The sequence below is a fragment of the Primulina eburnea genome, chromosome 1 (genome assembly GCF_022965805.1).
Source record: "Primulina eburnea isolate SZY01 chromosome 1, ASM2296580v1, whole genome shotgun sequence".
In the NCBI taxonomy this organism is placed as follows: Eukaryota; Viridiplantae; Streptophyta; class Magnoliopsida; order Lamiales; family Gesneriaceae; genus Primulina; species Primulina eburnea.
In genome coordinates, this window is record NC_133101.1 from 6044216 (window position 1) to 6065285 (window position 21070).

General features: G+C 34.1%; 3 protein-coding genes across 3 annotated transcripts; 2 read left to right on the forward strand and 1 right to left on the reverse strand.

Annotated features, from left to right (window-relative positions):
• Nucleotides 1-768: 768 nt before the first annotated feature.
• Nucleotides 769-5289, reverse strand: LOC140824290 (photosynthetic NDH subunit of lumenal location 1, chloroplastic). The gene is made up of 8 exons (XM_073185892.1): nt 5087-5289; nt 4902-4992; nt 2480-2572; nt 1749-1822; nt 1529-1654; nt 1349-1420; nt 1127-1223; nt 769-1057 (listed from the first exon to the last, which is right to left on the reverse strand). Exons 1-8 carry the CDS (start codon nt 5144-5146, stop codon nt 954-956), a joined length of 717 nt encoding a protein of 238 aa, XP_073041993.1. The 5' UTR covers nt 5147-5289; the 3' UTR covers nt 769-953.
• A 1206-nt stretch (nt 5290-6495) lies between these two features.
• On the forward strand, nt 6496-13111 carry LOC140824294 (GPCR-type G protein COLD1). Its single transcript, XM_073185897.1, has 13 exons — nt 6496-6982; nt 7081-7181; nt 7463-7570; nt 7817-7937; nt 8399-8528; nt 9555-9633; nt 9999-10087; nt 10201-10293; nt 10508-10534; nt 10648-10734; nt 11213-11284; nt 11621-11751; nt 12858-13111. The coding sequence occupies exons 1-13, from the start codon at nt 6768-6770 to the stop codon at nt 13009-13011; spliced, it is 1407 nt and encodes a 468-aa protein (XP_073041998.1). The 5' UTR covers nt 6496-6767; the 3' UTR covers nt 13012-13111.
• A 1794-nt stretch (nt 13112-14905) lies between these two features.
• On the forward strand, nt 14906-18829 carry LOC140824301 (glutathione S-transferase DHAR2). The gene is made up of 6 exons (XM_073185905.1): nt 14906-15092; nt 15219-15309; nt 15467-15610; nt 16796-16913; nt 17020-17160; nt 18614-18829. Exons 1-6 carry the CDS (start codon nt 15035-15037, stop codon nt 18698-18700), a joined length of 639 nt encoding a protein of 212 aa, XP_073042006.1. The 5' UTR covers nt 14906-15034; the 3' UTR covers nt 18701-18829.
• The last annotated feature ends 2241 nt before the right edge of the window (nt 18830-21070 follow it).

The following is a 21070-nucleotide window of genomic DNA, read 5'->3' on the forward strand; positions in this document are numbered from 1 at the left end:
ATTTCGTTTAAGTTTTATTTAGGAAAGACATTGGTGATTTATTATATAAATTGGTTTTGACAAGATTTGTATTACGAGACTTGTTATTTACAATTGCATTATTGTTAAATAACTCTGATGTCAATATGCATCGGTCTCGGGCTGAATTTCAATTGTTTTAATATAAACTATTGATGTAGTTATTTTATAAATAATTAATTTGATTAAAATAATCTTTAAATTATTTCACACAATTTTACTAATGAATGAATAAAAAGATTTTGCTTCGACCTCTCTGGATCCAAGAATAACAACATATATTAAATGTCATGTCCAAATCAAAGAACTTACGCAAGTATTATTATCACTCTAGAAATAAAAATCACGACCAAGTAAAAACATTGGATTGATAATATTATAGATTTTAGTAATTTAATTTCATGTCTGATCTGATTGTCAAGTTAATTGAAACATATCACTAACATAAGGATGTATAATTCCAATTAGTATAGATATCGAGTCAAACTATGTATGAAATAAGACTTCGAAAATAATCAAAACCTTATTTTTCGCAAATCACTACAATATCAATATCAAAATCTAGTAATCAACAAAACTGTAGTACAAATTTGATCGTTTCTTTAATTTAATAATAAGCGGTCACCAATAATTTGTTATCACTGTCGAGTTTCCTTTTATTTTTCTCATATGTTTTTCATGATCGTTTATTTATTTTTGGTTAATCATGTCGTGTAAAAAAATGGTTTTTTATACATTCTTTAGAAACATCATGCAAATGATAGAAAATCCAATGAAAAGCAACCAAAATTAAGCAACGCAGTTGATGTTGTAATTGTTGCAGAATATGGATAATTTTCCTAGCACTTTGTTCTGTTACATGTGTATAAAAATAACAATAATATACAGAGAGGAAGAAAGAAAGGGCGCCGTATTAACAACACTAACAAAAAGATTTAGATGTCCAACACCTTAAACGAGTCGGCCACCACTTTAAGTTGGCTCCGAACTCTTCTCCATCGTCTTTCGTTTGCGCCAACAATCAATGTATAGTATCTCCCTGCATTGACATGCATAGCTAATGTGAATAATAAATCAAATACACATGTGAGCATGCACACATATATACCGTTTCCGATGGCTATTGTTGCAAAAGCCGCTCGGGCAAAATTTGGAGACGTGAGTATGTATTCGAACGTGCAGTAGCTTCTACCATCGATATTTTTCTGCACGCACAAGTCATGTTTTATTAAATTAGGCATCACACATACAAAAATAGAACAAAGTCTATCATTGTTGAGATAGAAACAAAGGTAGAAAGTACAGACAAAGAGATGAGACTTTTAATCACCTCTTGCATTCCCAATATGGTTGCAAACTGATTCGGTGCAGAGTAAATGTTGCTTGTTAAATGTTCAACAATCTTTTTCAGTAATAAACAAATTAAAATCTTGTTAGAGAATGAAATTGTCTCAAAGTAAACTAATCCATGTAACGCTCTGAAAATGATGTTAAACTTTACAGTAATTACCTCTTCCATTGAAGTTCCCAACTCATGGATATCAGTTTTATTAGTTGGTATAAAACTCAGTCTCACATTTTGCAATTGCAAATATCTGTCCTTGAACGCAGAATCGTGACCTAAGAACTCAAAATCCTGCATTGGAAATAGTAGAATTTTCCAACTACATAGTAACTATTTCATTAATGCATCAATCCTACAGAAAACAATTTCAGTGGCCACAACTTACTCTCCAGTCCGAGGGGTAAGAATATGAATACCCATCTATTTTGTCAACAAAAATTTCGTAATCCTCTGGTTTTCCTGTAGGGAAAAAATAGTAGCATGGCATAATATTCAGATACAATTAATTAATTATAGGGATATTCTTTGGTTAACTCTCACTCCAACTAAAAAAGATAGTTTAGAACCACCTCTCAAGTTAAATACAGCTCCACAATTTTTAATGGAGCCAATATAGACTCTCAACAAAATTTTGAACAAAATAGTTAGTAAGGTATTAATGAAAAGGCACGAACAAAAAGAGCTTCAATTCATTATCCAGCCACAATAGAATGTCGTGGGCATAAGCAACAGCATGAATTAAATTCATAATGACTGGCGGAGTCAATAAAATTAACCCAAATAATAAAAACTTAAAATAGTTTACTGTTCAGGATTTAATTCATGTGTTTCACCATTATAGGATAGACTTAACCTCATTATATCATCTAAATAATATAAGAGTAGGTTTTATGAGTAAATATGCCCTAAGCATGTACCTAAAAGAAAAACTTGCTGCAATTATGCTTAAGTTTGATGCAAGATATCATTTTCTGAATCATTTTAAATTTACTATGCATGGAATTGAATTGGAAATTGTTTTTTTGTGATGGACAACACTTTTTATTTGCGTCAAAAACAAAATATCGAACCCATTTAACTGTATAAGAAGCTAATGAAGAGAGGTATTATGAATACCTAGTGCCGGAAGAGGGCTTGCTGATAATGAATTAACAGCTGTTAAGGCCCCTATTCCAACTACAACCATCCTCCTCTTACATTTTTCTGAAACTGTTGCACAAAATATAGAATGCACCTAAATAAGTTTTGTATCTCAGTGCTTGAAGCTGTAAAAGTATTATAAAAAGGATTTTTTCCACTAAATTCCAAAAGTTCCTTTTTTTCCCTTCTATTTTCACATGGACTCTACATTAGAGTACAGAAATACAAGAATTTAATACTAATACTGCTGGACCAGCACAACAAAAACTGAAACTCTAGTAGAAAACAATACCAACTCAGAATTGTTTCTAGGTTTTACCAAACTATCCATACATATATCCAAAGAGCCGTTACAAAAATCTTTAAGTACCGTGGGTATGAGACTGGCCCTCATTTTCTTATCAGAATTGCAATCGGAGCTCACACTAGCAACTTCAGTCAAAATTAATTATCACTTTCTTTCTTAGACTCTTTGTTTTTCAACGTACTATTTGTATTGTTGGATTGGATAATAGGGGTCAGGTTTATAGCCCATGACCCAAATGTCATCCATATTTGAATGGAGTTGATAGAGAATATATATGCTATTTATGTAGACATTTATCCTGGGTAAGATATGCCTTGCACTAAAATAGAACACAATTTCATGCGCTCTACAAAAATGCTTTCAACCGCGAACACGTTTCACATTATTAAAAACAAATAAAAAATGATGGTTTTTTCCAAAAACTGAAAACTTGGTCATGGAAACGTGTTTTTGGATCCTATAATCTGCACACAAATATAAAAATCTACACAAAACGCAAATTATTCCTTATAAGAGCTCAACACAGACACGTAGTTCGGGGGAATGAGGGAAAAGGGAGTCACGGAAAAGTTTATTAAGAGAAAGGGAGTCAATGTAATTTACTTTTTTATCCTTTGTTTAAAATTTGTTTAAAAACTAATTTTTTCATCAGTAAGTACGACCCAATTACGACCCAATTGGGTCGTGTTGACCCAAGAAGAGCACGACCCAATAACTAAGCCAAATAATTTTTTTACTCAAAAAATCAGGTTAATTTTTTTAAAAAAATATTATTTCATTATTGTTTAATGTATATCAATGTATAATTTATGTTTGTTTTTTCATTGCAGCGGTGAATGTGGACTTTACTGTTTAGCGAGAGCAGGTTATACCATGTTCAGGGAAAATGCCTATCAATTGAACTATCAGAAGATTGAAGAATTTAGGCATTATTGTTGTTGTTGTATTTGTGATGAATTATGGTTGTTGGATTAAAACATTTATATGATAGTTGGATTAAAACATTTATATGATATTTTGCATTGATTTTAGTTAATTTATGTGATATTTTTTTACTACATTCAATCTAATAACGATCTCATACAAAAAATATATTTAGAGAATGATTCATCAATTGATCAATTATATAACATCATAAAAAATGAAAGCGGGTTGTGATTTGAATTGTATTAGGATTATTGTTTCTAGTCACACAACTTATGGCGCAACCCAGGCGCGACCCACTCAACCAAATTTTGGGTTGAGTGGGTTGCGCCTCAACCCAAAATTTGGTTGAGTGGGTCGCGCCACAGGCGCAACCCAATTTTGGGTTGAGGCGCGACCCACTCAACCCAAAATTGGGTTGATGTGTGGCGCGACCCACTCAACCCAAATTTGGGTTGAGTGGGTTGCGCCTGAGTGGGTTGCGCCACAACCCTGTGGCGCAACCCACTCAACCCAATTTTGAGTTGAGTGGGTTGCGTATTTTGGGTTGCGTGGGTCAATCCACACAATATACTCAATTTTTGGATAGAGTAGTTTAATTTGAATCGAGTCTTACATGTTATGAGTTTTTAGGTTCTATTATTACGAAATTTGTTAAATTTTTATTGAAATTAAAAATTTGTTAAGAATTTTAGTCGAGCATAAATTCAACCCGATAAGAGATACATTCGTCTAATATTGTTATGAATTTTTAACCAACACACTTAAATTATAATATATAACTCATAATAAAATGTTTACACAAATAAATTTTTTATATATATTTACGTTCTAATCATATATAGAATGACTTATGTATTATGAAATGATCAAAATTCAAAATCCTTACACTCGACCCAACCACAACTGACAAACCCTTAACCAAACCCTGAATCGAATGCCACATAAAAAATATTTTTAAATAAAATTATAATTTAATTATACTATAAATCTCAAACTTAATAAATGAATCCTACTAACAACGCAAATTAATTCCTTAGAAGTGCTCAGCACAGACACATATTCCCTGATTCATTTACAGATAATCCATCCAATCATATTCACTAGTCGAATTGGAAAAAAAACACATAAAGATAAGAAACTGCAAGACATTAGAAAGAATCTTACCATTTTCCTCATCACGATTACAAGTGTTTCCATCACACCTTGCAGATTCCGCTGCTGCTGCTGCTACACTCATCGAGCATGGCGCATAAAGCTGCAATTTCACAAAGGAAAATCGAAACTACACCGCAATAGCGCAATTGAAACTAGAAATTTTCAAGCAGACATTGATGAGCAGATGGACCAACCCTGTTTAAGAAGGATTTCGAGGAGGCGATGGCCGAGAGAGACGAAACCGTCATGACCATTCGCGGCACTGTGAGAAAAAAAATTGGAGGTGGGGAGATTTTCGAAGTAGCTAAGCTTGTGTGAGCTTGCTTAACTCAGTATGTGGCTAAACTGATCCACATGGATAATGGTGAAGAAGGAAGCATAGACTGTGGCTGTTTTTTCAAAATATTATTTTTATGGACCAATTTATTAAAACTATTTCATTTTTAAAATATATCAATTTTTCATTTAAATATATGTTCGTTTTTGTTATAAAATAAAAAGAAAAAATTGTAAAATTTCTGTGTACTATTTCGTTATATAATTTGTAAAAGTTGAATTTTAGTAGTCTAGCTTAGTTTTCTTTGTCAGTTTTTAGTTATGTTTCGTCGAATTGTTAATGTACGAGTCAAAGTTATAAAATTCGCTAGGCGTTAGTCGGGCGTCAACCCAACGACTAGGCCGACTAGGCGCGGACTAGAAGTCAACTTCAACACAATAACATCAAATTTAAAATACATTTAAAATATTCGTAACATAGTCTAATGTTAAAACAAGAAACAATTCAGATTTCTTCCAAATTTCACAATAAAATAGTCTAATGAGAAGAAAGATCGCGGCCAAGAAATCTCTGGAATGAGAGATTGGAAAACAAACCTAGCCCAACTTTTATTTTTTCAAATGAACTTGTTATTGTTCAAATTTTACCTGCCCAAACTTTTCTTTAAAAAAATCAGGCGCGCTAGACCTACTTAGGCACGCTCAGGCTAGCGCCCAGGCTGACCGCCTGGCACCTTATCGGTGCGGCTGGTCTCTACCTAGCACCTAGGCAGACGCCTAGGCCGCAATTTCGAACATTGGTACGAATAGTATCGAAAAACATTGACGTGATATCAAAAATACTAATGTAACATTATACTTTCATAAAATAGGATTAAATTTTTTTTTACATGAATAGGAGACAAAAAATACAAGTTAGAAAAAATAATAACAATAAATTTCATACAAACGAAGTAGGTTGAAGGTACAAACTTGTGTGAGACGGTCTCACGGGTCATATACAAATATCTTATTTGAGTAATTCATAAAAAATATATTACTTTTTATGCTAAGAGTATTACTTCTTAATGTGAATATCGATAAGATGACCCATTTTACAGATAAAGATTCGTAAAACCGTCTCATAAGAGACCTACTATGCGTTGAAACGAAATTTATTATTGCAGCGCAAGTAAATGAGTAATTAAATATTGGTATTGTATAATTTCGTGAATGTTTAAATTTTATTAAAAAAATAAAAAGAAGATTATATTTAGTTCCAAAGATCACATGTAGTTCTTTTTTTTTTTTTGGTAGCATAATAAATAGGGCTGATTTGATTATATGATTATTGATTTTACAACTGCGAAAATATAATAATCATAAAACCTCTCAGATCGTTGGATGAGAACAGTTGGCAGGTTCCAAGCAGAACGTATTGCTTAAGCGTGGAAGTATTGATTTCTTCTTCAACAGGTTTCAGTGCGGCGGCGGAGTTGCCGGAGGAGGAGGTGGAAGTGGGTCGAAAGGGGTGCATCGAAGAATGGAATAGAAAGAAGTCTAGATCGAAATTATTGGTGAAAGTTTACAGCAAAATAGGATCGATTAGTGGATAGTGTGATGGGATGGATAACAGCGGCGTACGAGGGAGTGGTGGCGGTGGGGTCGCTGGTCCTTCTGGGTTGGGGCGGGCTGTGGTTCTTGAATCAGCGGCTTTACAAGGAGTACGAAGAGAAGCGGGTGTTGGTCCAGATTATATTCAGCGTCGTCTTCGCCTTCTCTTGCAATCTATTTCAGCTCGTTCTCTTCGAGATCATTCCTGTTCTGTCCAAACAGTGAGTAACCAATTCATCATAGGGCAGTGTGATTGATTTTAACCTTGCATTGTTTCGTTTATTTACCTCCATTTTGTCTTACGTGATGTTGACTGTAGGGCGAGATGGTTGAATTGGAAGGTGGATTTGTTTTGCCTGATATTGTTGCTTGTCTTCATGTTGCCGTATTACCATTGTTATATAATGCTCTGTAAAAGTGGTAAGGTCTCCACCCTCATCTCTACTCCAGTTGCTTAAATTATTATTTTTACTGTTTTATCTGTCAAGTGGAGATGGGAAATTATGCTTGCATAGGCTGATATGTGGCTAGTATTCACTATTTCGTAAACTACGAGTAGATCTTTATGGTTGGCTTTAAATGGAGCTTCGAAGGAAATTATAGCAATTTCATGTACTCTAATCCGTATATGTTCGTATTTGTTTTTTATTTTTAATTTTTTTTGGGAGTAGTATTATTTTAATTTCTACTCTGTGCTTCAGGTGTTAGAAAGGAGCGTGCTGCGCTTGGTGCTGTTCTTTTTTTGTTTGCTTTTCTTTATGGTTTTTGGCGCATGGGCATTCATTTTCCAATGCCTTCTCCAGACAAAGGTTTGCAATTAATTGTACATGTCGCCAAGAGGGTAAAATATCTCTTGAAGGCACCTTGGAGAATATGTTTCTGCGTGTTTACACTTGTTTTTATATCTCTAAAACTAGCTGAAGGAGCAATGCAACCTTGCTTGCTAATTCTTATCGAAATCTCTTTAACCTTCTTCCTCCAATTCTCTCTTGGATATTATTTACTTGAAGTATTCTCCTTCTTAGCTGTATTTATCTAATGTATATTCTTCTCAGGATTTTTCACCATGCCTCAGCTGGTAAGCAGAATTGGTGTCATTGGTGTGACTGTCATGGCTGTGCTATCTGGTTTTGGGGCAGTGAATTTGCCTTACAGTTATCTTTCCCTCTTTATTCGGTAAGAAGAATGACATGTGCATAGTTCAAATTGATTGAATGATTAGAAAAACTTAATATCCTTTAATATATTGCCTTTGGATAGTAACCATAAGTTGGCAAGGATTCGGGTTCACGTGGAATATAATTTCATCTCTTAACTATAGTTTTTAAATTCACCGCTTCTTAGTGCACGCTCTTTTAGATTTAGTCAGTTCTATAGAATATTACATGTTTTCAATAAAATTTTTAAATACTGTTTTCTTGTCAAATTATGTGTATAATGAGTGCAATTTTATAGAGTCTGGTATGCTTTAGGTTTATACTTACACAAGCATATATACATGATTTAGCTATCTAGCTCTTCTCCTCTGAAAGTTAGCATTTACGTGAGTTAAAGGCAAGCTGCAGTTTATCCTTAAAATCACCATTTAGTAACTCTCCTGGACTCCTGGTTTTATAATTTCCCCCCTTAATTTGAAGAGAAATTGAGGAAGCAGATATCAAGGCGCTAGAAAGGCAGCTGATGCAGTCAATTGAGACCTGCATTGCAAAGAAAAAGAAGATTATTCTCTGTCAAATGGAAATGGAGCGTCTACAAGGGTCAGAAGAGGTTCATTCGCCTTGCTTCATATTTATTGAGTTTGTCTTTTACTAATTTAATATTATCTACTTAATTGTCAATTGGAGATGCATAAAAATGATTTAGTCAATTTTTATGGGTGAATTGGCTTTCTTTCCATTTTAAATGTTGTACTTTGATATGATGGGAATTAGTTCATGAAAGGGCTGTAAAGAATTTGAGCAAATAACACTAAATTGAACTCTCTGCCGATCAATGTTACCTTGTTGAACTATCATATGTTTCCTTAGGCCCCCTTTATCTAGCTTTATGTATCAAATAATATGTCTAACATATCTGCACAGATGTTTGTGCAACTTTTTAAGCAAGGCAAGCATACCTTCTTTGTAATGTGCAACAGCATAAAGTACCCTCTTAATATCATTCAACCACAGCATATTATACTGACTCCGCACATTGGAAATGAACTTCAAGAAATGAATATGGGAAAATATGGTTTTACTGGCCTAGGCAATTAGCATTAGAAAACAATAGTAATCATTACCAATATTGGATACTAACTGAATCATATTTCATGCTCCTTTTTTTTATTATTTGACATTAAATAATAGGAGGTTTAGTGGATTAGCAGCCTGATGGCATTGGATGTTTGGTGCTACAATAGCAATGCCTACCATTTTGTGCCATTTTGCAAAGATTTATTGAGTTTTTGTTGCCTTGATGTTGATTTATGTCATGATATGATTGTCTGTTATAGACTTGTCTTCTCAGCAATTTTGTAACATGACTGATCTTGGAGTGAAATATTAGTATGAAACAATTGTTAAAGGGGGGTTAGTGCTTTTGGCATAATTTCTTTTGCTGTTTTATCGTGGACACTTTTGATTTTTATTTTATGAATGATTTGTTGTCTATTTGTATTTTATTATTATTTGAGGCTATATGATAGTAGCCAACAGGATAAGTTAATGATATGTACCGTGTCAATGTGAATAACATCTGCTTATTTCTTTTCACAGATTTGAACGTTTACTCATTGTAAATTTAATGTGACAGAAATTGAAGAATAGATCCTTCCTAAAGCGATTAGTTGGAACTGTTGTTCGGTCTGTTCAGGATGATCAAAAGGAGCAAGGTCAGTTTTTGTTTGATGTATAAATCAGAATGTGTTATAGCCACTTCATAAACCTCCAACATAGTTTTTAAAACCAAGATGTAGCGCAATATTCTTTCCACTGGCCTTTTTTTTTTATAGTAAACGATATTATATTAGATAATTAAAAAACTATTAATTACAAGAAGCGGACAAGAAATCCACACATGAAAATTGACCTGCTTTTTTTGTTAGGTTTGCTTTGTTCATTATCATTCCCGCTAATTATTACCAAAGCTTTGTCATGCTCGACCTGTTTTGGGAGGTCTCCGAGAGTTGGTTTTAGCAACTTGTTATTTTTTTGTTTTTCTGTTACTTTATTGTTCTCGATTTCATTTTGTACAAAGATATCAAAGGGATGCAAGAGGAGGTACAAGCTCTGGAGGAGCTTTCAAAACAACTTTTTTTGGAAATCTATGAGCTACGCCAAGCTAAGGTGTACCGAATGATTTTGGTCTTTCCTTTAAGAATCAAACTGCAATAGTTTGTTAACTTTTACATCGTATGGAAAATGTTTCTTTTTTTTAAGTATTTCTGCAATATTTCCAGGAAGCTGCTGCATATTCTCGAACCTGGAAGGGGCACCTGCAGAATTTTTTGGGCTATGCATGCTCGGTATATTGTGTATATAAAATGATAAAGGTGAGCATTCCTCATTGGAGTAGAATGACAGCCTTTCTTGTTTCATTGTATTTTATGTCCAAATTTTTGTTTCGAATTATAGACACGATTTAGGGTTTTTGATACACTTATCAGTAGTTGACACAAACTTTCCATGTTTAAGATCTGCAAAGATATAGTATTGTAATTTGGGTTAACTGATTTTTTATTTATATATGTTTGTTTCATTATGCAGTCTCTACAAAGTGTTATATTCAAGGAGGTAACGCTTTGATTGTCTTTCCATACTTAACATCTTAATTGTTCCATTTTTTTGTCATATGATTTCCATGTTTGTACAAATTTCAAAGATTTAAAACATATCTGTGTTCACAGACTGGTTCTGTTGATCCTGTGACAAAGACAATCAGCATCTTCCTGCAGTTCTTTGACATAGGCATTAATGTGACTTTGGTATCTCAGGTCAGTGTTGTCCTTGCATCACTTCAACAGCTTTATTATGCTGTATATCTTAGTTGCTACTTGCTTATAGTATCCAGTGGGGTTTTTATAATCTTTCTAATGTGTTGGGGTTGTTGAACTTCAAAATTTCAATGTTATACCCCTCTTTTATAAATACTGGTCCACTTTACAATTTACGTATCTGTGTGTGCGTTTAAGTGAAGCGTGCTTGAAGGAGGAAAACTTTTTTTGAGGCATAGGATAAGACTTTGCAGCATTTGAAGGGTAATCGTCCTCAAATGGTTGACACAAATTAATAGCATGAACTTGGAGTGGAGAATACTGTATATTAATTCAGTGACTCGTTAGCATGAATAACCACTTAAATTAATCAAGAGAAACCACATCCCATTATACAAATGAATGTCATGAAATTCTATTTTCCAAATGATATATTATCACTACTCATGTATGGCACGTTTTGTCTTCTGTTATGCAGTACATATCCCTCTTATTTATCGGGATGCTGATAGTAATATCTGTACGGGGATTCTTATCAAATCTGATGAAGGCGAGTTTGTAATACTTTTCATCAAATTTTTGTTGCACCTGTGATTGGATTTGCAATTACAGTTCACTTTTTAATGTTATGAACTTTAAGAAATGTGCCTTATATATTTTTTTTTTGACATCGTATTTTGATTGCCTGTGTAAATTTGGAATGTGAGTGTTATCTTTACAAGGAAGTGCATGGCAGGCAGTTGTGTTTATAACGCAATACAATAAGTTAAATTTTTATATTGTAATTCATTAATCCTTTAATTTAGCTCTAATCACATTGAATCTGTTTTGTTTATTACCAGGGTATTTCTATCGTATACCGCCTAAGTTCCTGGCTTTTGTACAGTTCTTTTTTGCAGTTTCCAGAGTTGGGAGTGGATCTTCAAGCAATGTTGTCCTTTTCCTCTCTGAGATAATGGGAATGTACTTTGTTTCTTCCATATTGTTGATCAGAAAAAGCCTGGCAACAGAGTATAGGTGAGATTTTCTATTGTGATAGATCCTTTTCATTATTGAATGGGAGTCTGCTCTTGCAAGCTCTTGTGTTTTGGACTTTGGTGCTAATTATGAATAACGTTTCTGTAGAATGCTATGGCATTACTAAAGATCTACCTATTGCTGTTTTGTTTCTCTTTTTTATTTGAACAATAGAAGCTATTGCAATCAATCTATGTCTATTTTAATCCATTCATTTCCTCTTTTGGGGATGTTCATTCTTTTTTTCACAATAGCATTTTGATGTCAGAATTATTTTATTTATGAAAGAACTTATATAACATGACATCAATGAGATCTCTGTTTTGAAGATACTCTTTCTTACCCTGTCCGTTGTCACATGTAAAAACATTTACCTCGATTTTGGGGGAACATTTGATTTTGTTCTGCCTAAGTTCCAGAATTTTCTTGAACTGATTAGGAGTAATGTTGTTGCTGGTCTCAGTGTTGATAAGATAGTTCCACATTTGACTTGTAGATTGCAGGATTGTGATTACCTTTCAACTAATATGGATATTTCGTTAGCTGATATTTCCAATGTGTCAGTGTTCAGCTTCCTGAGAGGAATGCAAGCAAATACTTTACTAGCAGAGGATACATTTTATTTTTCTTGTGGATGTTGTTAGTTTAGCTCTTTACTGTTTCTTTGCACGGTTTCTTTGCACATGATTTTTCTTCGTGTTCAATAGATAGCATCTTAGAGTTGTAAGATACTGCTTTTTTCAGCTAAGTAAGTTCATTGTACGATAGTTGGTGTTGGTCACATCATGCCACAAGGGAGCCATTATGTGGCCTGCCATCTGAATTATATAATTCTTAAATCTCCGGAGACTGAAAGACATCAAATCTTGGTCGCATATTTGAATAACTACCTTTGATATCTGGAGCTTGACCGCTACTAGTTGCTTTCGAGATTGAGCATTTTGTTGGATAAAAAATATTTTTATTGATGTTGAAAGTAATGCTTCGTTTGTTTTATTCCCAGATATCTAAGGATAGCCTATTGTGTTTCGTTTGTAAATTTACGCCACACGCTGGGCATAAATTGGCTTTAGTCCATTGCCTTTGTGATGATGATCTGTTTGCAGGCTGATCATAACAGATGTATTGGGTGGCGACATTCAATTCGATTTCTACCATCGATGGTTTGATGCTATATTTGCAGCCAGTGCATTCCTATCTCTGCTTTTGCTATCTGCTCATTATACCTCTCGTCAGGCCGACAAGCATCCCATAGATTAGTTCTTCATTTTTTTACCCTTGTAGCTGTAATGATGCAAGTGTCCAAAAACGTTGCAAAAATATATAATTCTTTTAATATAGATGATGACGTTCCATTTTATTTTATGTATTTAAATGTCCATGAGATCATGACATTTTTTTAATTTTCGAAGTTCATTTGTGGATAGAAATTAGTGTAATATGCAACGAAATCATTTCAGTACTGCTGATGCATATAACTTATCAAATAAAATATTGATTGGAAAATGGATATTTGTTTTTGTTAAGTCATTTGGTTGGTATTCCTTGTTCCATGGTTTCATCCGAACAAAATTTATGATTTCAAGTTGATGCACACATTGAGAATGTTGCGGGATCGTAAGATGTGGAATGTGTCGACAAACGGCCGGAATGACCCAAATGGGAGCTGCCTCGCTGCATCAGGGGCAGCGTAGAGAATGCAGTAGTAAACATGACGATTATTGATACCCTCGGATTGAGGATGGGCTCGGTCCGCTCTCGGTAGCCCATCTAGTTGAGAACTCGGCATTCAGGGAAGCGCGAGAGGTCATCTGAGAGGTCATCCCACGCCGACCTCCCATGCCGACCTCCCAAGGTCATCCCAGCCGACCTCCCATAACAGCAGTTCCGTAGATCGGGAGCCGACCTCCCAAGATGATGCCGAGCCGACCTCCTATAACAGCAGTTCCGTCGATCGGGGAGGTCAGCCGATCTCCCAAGATCATCCTTGGCCGACCTCCCATATCAGCAGTTACGACGATCGGAAAGGTCAGCCGAGCTCCCAAGCCGACCTCCCTGGCCGACCTCCAAGAAGGTGATATCGGGACGATTGGAGATTCTCGGCCGAGCTCCCGAGCCGAGCTCCCATAAGGTCCTGGATTCAGGCGGGTTCATACCTACGAGAGCTCTTACTCAGATATTAAGCGCGTAGTCCACAGAGATCAAAGCCCAGAAAGGTAAAGCCCATCAAAGATCTAATCAAATCTGGCACGATATCTAAACCAAATCTGGGCAAGATCTAATCAAATCTTCCGAAGATTCTGAGGATCCTAATCTGCCAAACTAGGACTCTATTGTTCTCCTATAAATATCAGGTTCCGTTCATTGTTTTATTGATTCATATACACACGTTCTCTCAGCACACACGTTCTCTCAGTTTTCTATACTCTGACTTGAGCGTCGGAGGGGCTACGCCGGAACAACCTTCCGGCCCCCTTCTAACACTCTTGTTTGTGTTTCTTGATTTCGAGGTGTTGGATCTGAGCTCCACAGGTGACGTGCCGACCTCCCAACCAGCGTATCACGGTTAGATCCGAGCTCTCCAAGCAAAGATCTGACCTCTCAGTTAGCATCACCGATTTTAGCAATATCAATTATGCTGCTAAGTTTTGGGTCTATTCGTGGTGGATGTCATAGCATGATCATGGTGTAAATATATCCAACCAAATCGAAAAACATTCGATTACTGTTCAAAAATATGGAATTCTAGCCAAGTTGAAACATTTAACTTTTTTTTTTTAAGCTGAAGTTCACTTAAAATTATTTTATTCAACAATTTGTAAATAGTTTGTGAGTTTTAAAATTTTATAAATATAAATATAAATATAATAAAACATATATTAAATAAATATATTTCTACTATTTATCTCGAAAAATAAAAGCAAAAAAATAAACATTATACAATTTAATAAAAATAAAAAATTCTTCAAATCAAAAGAATTCATCACCTCACCCAAAAAAATTTGAAAAAAAATACACAAACCAAATAAACGCGATTAATTATTTTTAAAAAATTACTCAAACAAATAAAAAATAATTATGTAAATATATAACACAAACATTTATAATTATTATATATACAAAAATTATTAATGTCGATAACACGTAATTCAGAATTAAAACTTGAAATTTTAATTTGATCGGTCGCAGAAGTTCTAGATTGATCGAGGGTCTTCAGCTGCGTATTCTTCATACTCCGCCACTCTCCTCCTCCGACCGAACAGCAAACTCTCAAAATCCGTCCATGGCTATCGAGCTTTGCGCCAAAGCGGCTGTCGGATCTCCCGATACTCTCGGAGACTGTATTTTACTATAAATCTCTCTCTCTCTCTCTCTCTCTCTCTCTCTCTCTCTCTCTCTCTCCTAAGCATCGCATTGTGGTTGATTTAGCTCCCTTCATTTTGTACTTTGATTTCAACATTTTTTAGGTCCGTTCACCCATAGGGTCCTCCTGACTCTGGAAGAGAAGAAAATTCCTTACAACACGCATTTAATCAACGTCAGCGAAAAGCCTCAGTGGTACTGATAGTTGGTTGATGATTTGTTGCTACTTGCATGATTTATCATCAGTTCCCTGTGTAATTTTTGTGTTTGTGACTTTGTTTCCTCGAAAATGTGGGTTTTGTTGTTATTGTTTTTCGGTTGCTGGAAATGCTTGTTTATTATGGTATTTCAGGTTCTTGGAAGTGAACCCAGAAGGAAAGGTGCCAGCGGCCAAAATTGATGACAAATGGATTGGCGACTCAGATGTGATTGTTGGCATTATCGAAGAGAAATACCCCAGCCCTAGTCTCTCTCCTCCTGGTGATGTTTCCTCAGTGTATGAAACCATTCTCTCCTTTCTAATCATCCATTGAAATGAATGATTGTTCTATGCTTAGAGTCATCCCAACCAACCAACAAGAATTGAAGGAGCAGAAAGGAATGATCTCCTTAAAATGCCCCTTACAAGTTGCAATTTCACTCGTTCCATACCTCAGAAGCTATTTGGTAATTAGGACCTCAAAAAGACGAGCAAAGAAATCCCCATACCTGTCTGGCGAGGTCTCCCCGGAAAAATAGGTGATCCAGGGTTTCCCTCACTGTGTCAGAACTGAAAATGAGAAGCAAGTTGAAAGGAAACTTCCTCTGAAGAAATCTCCAATAAAAGATAAAAGGCTTGGTCAGTGAGGAGTAAAGATAACATGGACCTCAGTTCTGTGTCTAACCATTTTCCAAGCAGATTTTGTGCTAAAAGCCCCATCAAAACTATAGTTCAATTCTAGTTTGTCCTTCAAGACAGGAAGTGCACTTAAAGAATCTGATCAACAATATTTAGGGGAAAAACCTGAGACAACTTCTCCAATCCCATCTGCAACCTTCCCAAAAAAATTCAACCGAATGTCTCTGGGTCCAACAATTGGGCAGCAATCAATGTATTTCACATCCTTGATCCTCTTTCTCAGTGCCTCTCCATCATCATCTTTATTGCATTTTGTTTACCACCAGGTGAGGAGCTCCAAAATGAAAATCTGCTGCCCCCTAAAACTCACAGCACCAGTTAGTTAACCATGCCTTTTCTCAGAGAGGTAAAAAAGAAATTATAAAGAAAAAATTATTTAAATCTGATTAAACGCTGGAAAACATTAGTTGGAAACATCAGCTAAAGAAGAAAAATGGACAGGTTTACTTTAAAAGAGTTCTTAAAAAAATGATGAACAGCCTTCAAAAAAATTTCTTAATCACACGAGAAGTGTTTTAATCGTGCCCTTCATTGCTGTGATTGTGAATCTATGTTTAAAAGTATAAGTCGTTCATAATGTAAATGAATGACTGTATGATTTATTGTTAGTCGCTGTTTTTAAACTGTGTGTGAGATATTACTTGACATAATTTTATCCATTAATTTTATATCCTACGATATTGTATGTTAGTGTGCTTTGTAGTTTGTGCCATTAAGAACCGTGGGGTTTTCTGCGCATGTGTTTTTATTACTTATTTTTGGATTTCAAACTTCTTATTATAGGGGTTCCAAAATATTTCCTTCTTTTGTCAAGTTCTTAACAAGCAAGGATCCTGCTGATGGTTCTGAGCAAGCACTGCTTGATGAATTGAAAGCTTTGGATGAACATCTGAAAACTAAGGTGTTGAATGTGTTAGAAATGTATTTATGCTGGAGACAAATAAAAATGAGTATTAAGATTGTACATTTGTTATCGATGAAAATAACTTTTTTTTGTGTGTGATCAGGGACCTTTTGTCAATGGAGAAAAAATTTGTGCTGTTGATTTGAGTTTGGCTCCAAAGCTTTACCATCTTGATGTGGCTCTTGGCCACTATAAAGGCTGGGCTATCCCCGAAAGCTTTTCTCACGTGCACAACTATATGAAGGTATAGTATGGAGCAACTTAAAATCATACTTCTTCTGTTTCCTCTGTATTTATGCTTTACTTTTATGGTTTCGACATTTTCTGGGTTGACTGTCAGATATATATTATATATATATATATATATATATATATATATATATATATATATATATTGGATGATTTGCACGTGAAATGGAGTGTGTCAAAAGTTTTATTCAGACTTTTGAATTTGTCAAATTAAAAAATATTCTATTAGACTCAGTTTTCTGAAACTCGAGTTAGGCACCGTCCGATCGCACCAAAAGGTTCTAAGCGGCCCTAGGCGTTTATTTTTTCTTGGGAATTTTTTTTTGGCTTTTAATTTTTGAAAACTCAATTAAACCATAACATGATATAAGAAATAATAGGTCTCTACTTTTACTTTTTTGGGATTAAAAGCCCAAATGCTCAGTTAAAACCGCGATTTGTTGGTTTGTGTTTGCCTTAACACGCTACTCTCGTCTTATTTGTCAGCTTATTTCTGTACACATAACAAAATCGAATCAGACTCTAAAGATAATTTTTTTCTTTATTTTGATTTCTCTTGCATTACGTATTATCCTGACCGTCTTAAGCAGAAGAAGCAGGAGGAATGAACCAGGTGTCAATTGGATTTTAACAAAATTTGGGCTGAAATTTATTCTAAGAACCATTACAAGTCTTTTGATACTTAGGAATCCATCTAGCGGCGCCTAGTCTCCATTTAAGCGGCCTAGGCTTTAGGCGCTGGTCTGGAGCATGACTAGCGCTTAAAGATTTTAGAACCTTGATGAGACTCTGGATTGTGGAGAGATTATAGATGCCAAAATATTTATGAATTCATTGGCACAATTAAAAAGCTCACGTAACTTCAAATTAAACGACAAATAACACATCAAATACCAATACTTTGAATTATGCAACATAAAATTAAAATTGATGCATGTCATGTTTTAATTAAATAATTTTCGACATAGTACTTGGTCCTCAGCCTTTCTCAATCTGGAGTTGCGTGATGGAAATGAGGTGGAAGTATGCTGCCATATATTTGGATTCATTTTTGTTGAAAGATTATGGATGGTACTGCAGCCCGGTCATTTATATACTTCCTCCATATGTTCCATCTACGTTTTCTTGTAGCATATTTTGTTACCAAGCAGCTTTGAACTTCTAGCTAGATCTTTCTCCGATCTTGGTTGCTGTTGGCATGAAATCATTTTCTTTCTTCAAATGAGCTTCAACTGCTGCCTTCTTTTTTGTTTTACTATTTTCTTGTTATTGGGTAAACAAAATTCACTTTTCCTGAAGGACATTTATCATCTAGAACTAGAATAGTTTCCATTCTATTCGAATTTGTGAATAAATTCCCTTGAATATGTGGCAAGGAGGAGCAAATTTTGTTTAGACCAGGAATATTGTAAATGCTTAGAAAAAAGCTGATTCTTTTCATTTTACAGCTGCTATTTTCTCTGGAGTCCTTCCAGAAAACAAAGCCTACGAAGGAACATGTTGTTGCAGGATGGGCATCCAAAGTCAATGGTTAAAAATTGTGCTGCTGTGTCTTAATGAATAACCCGTTGGATCTATCTCCTGGTGTGGCTATGTATGTTGGTGTGTACTGTTATGTTTGCTGTCAATAAAAAATAGAGGCAATGTCCAGTGATTTTTTATAATTCTGTAGCATAATTTGTTGAGAAGACAAATAATATTTTATATATAGATAATGAATAAATATATTTAGATAACATAATGATTTATAACTCTAATATTTTAACGAAACTTGAGCTAAATGTTCGGATGATTCAAATATCATTCGCACCAAATAGGTGTCTAAATAAAACAAGATAATAATATATAAATTTAGAGATTCAAAAGTTATAGATTTGGAATTCATTTGAACAATATTCTTCCTAGATTGTCTGTCGGCTTTGGTGCATTGACATATAAAGGTGACAGATTGGCATATGAATGATTAATATAAGCCAATCAATCTCTCATTCATTCCCTAGGACTCGATTGTTACGTGAATGAAGGGGCACAGCTCCTATGATTGTGGGCAAATCTGGGCTTTTGCCGAGCAGAAATTTTATTAAATATAAAATTTTACCTTTTTTTTTAAATGTTCTTTAAATTTTGAAAATATAAAAATATTTAATTTTGACTACTTTTAAGTTTTTCCCCATGTAGGAAATTTTAAAAATGATATAATTTTACCTGTACGATTTTGTTATTTTGTACGGAAAAATTTGAAAATAAAAAAAAAAAAAAATTTTAAAAATTATTTCCATTGACAAATACTATTTACGTTTTTTTTACCCTCGTGCAGAAAAGTGTTAAAATAGTATAATTTCACTTATATAATTGTATTATATTGTAGTAAAAAATCTGAAAATAATAAAACATTATATTCTGCTTTCTAAAAAATATTATTTAAGTTTTTGTCCAATTGATTCTTAAATCCTGGTTACGTCCTTGAAATCACAGTCAGTTGTTGATTATTTTGTAGGGAGGGGTGGCTAAATTTAGATAATTTGACATGGCAGCGATATTGAATTTAGTGGCATTGCCAATGATGTGATTGAGTTGAAGTCAATTGAAAAATCAATTTTACCAAAAAAATTCTTTATGGGAAAGCTTACGAATTACGGCTGAAAACATTTTAAATCGGCGAAGTCGCTAAATTTGAAGATATCCATCATTTGACTCGTTGTAATGAGGACGGATTACTCTTGTGAATACGAGTTCTGTTCGCAAAAATACGAATAACATCGAACTGTTCTGATATATGTGAATCACTTCACGACATAAAAAAAATGCATCGAAGAAAAATGAGGATCATAAAATACGCACTGGATCTATACTCGAACTAAAGCAATGTCATATAGATCACGTTAGTCAAATAAACTATATTGAGTAAGTCGCTTGAGAATGTGTTGATAAAAGGAATCGATCAAACAACCCACTCAAACACCCCCTTAAAAGCCTTCTTCAATGCATTTTTATTTGATTTTGGGAGGATTTGAAATGATAGCCAATTATATATCATTTCAAATATACAAATCTCAAATGATAATATATAATTCTTTTCTCCTATCAAAACCTGATACGCCGCATCCTAATGCACTCTATTTAAAATTCTTTCAATTAACATGATTTATCCAAATTTTGATCTAGTTGGTTTTTATTATTATTATTATTATTATTATTATTATTATATTCCTAAAATAAATCAATTTATTCATAGTACCATAAAAAAAAATTAATCTAATAACTCGTGTTTTATCGTAATAACACTACAATATTAAAATTATGGGATTGTGGTGATTTTCTAGAGACATAATCTGATCAATATAGATTATGTGGGTTCAAATATCTCGTACATTTCGTTTTGTCCACGTTAATTGGGAGGAAGACTAGCAGATTTATTTGACATTTTTGGAGATTATAATGATTTCTTTAGTACCAAAATTTGTTTCAATTCCACTGTCTGTTACCTAGTCCGTCTGGCATACTTGGATTCAAGAATTTATGTTTCTAGAAGACTTGTTAATCATTCGAAGTAATTTTCCAAGTTCTTTTTTCTATCAACGTTGTGACAAACATTTGTGTAAAACGGTCTCACAGGTCGTATTTTGTGAGACATATATCTTATTTGGGTCATCTATGAAAAAATATTACTTTTTATGTTAAGCGTACTACTTTTTATTGTGAATATTGATAAGGTTGACTCATCTCACAGATAAAGATTCGTGAGACCGTCTCACAAGAGACATACTCTTAATTTTATATAAAATAAGTAAATAAATTATCTAAATAATTAAAATTACTTATATAAATTACTCACTTGAACTTTAATAAATCCACGATAGTACGTGTTCGATATAATTTCGATATAATAAAATAATCGAACTTAC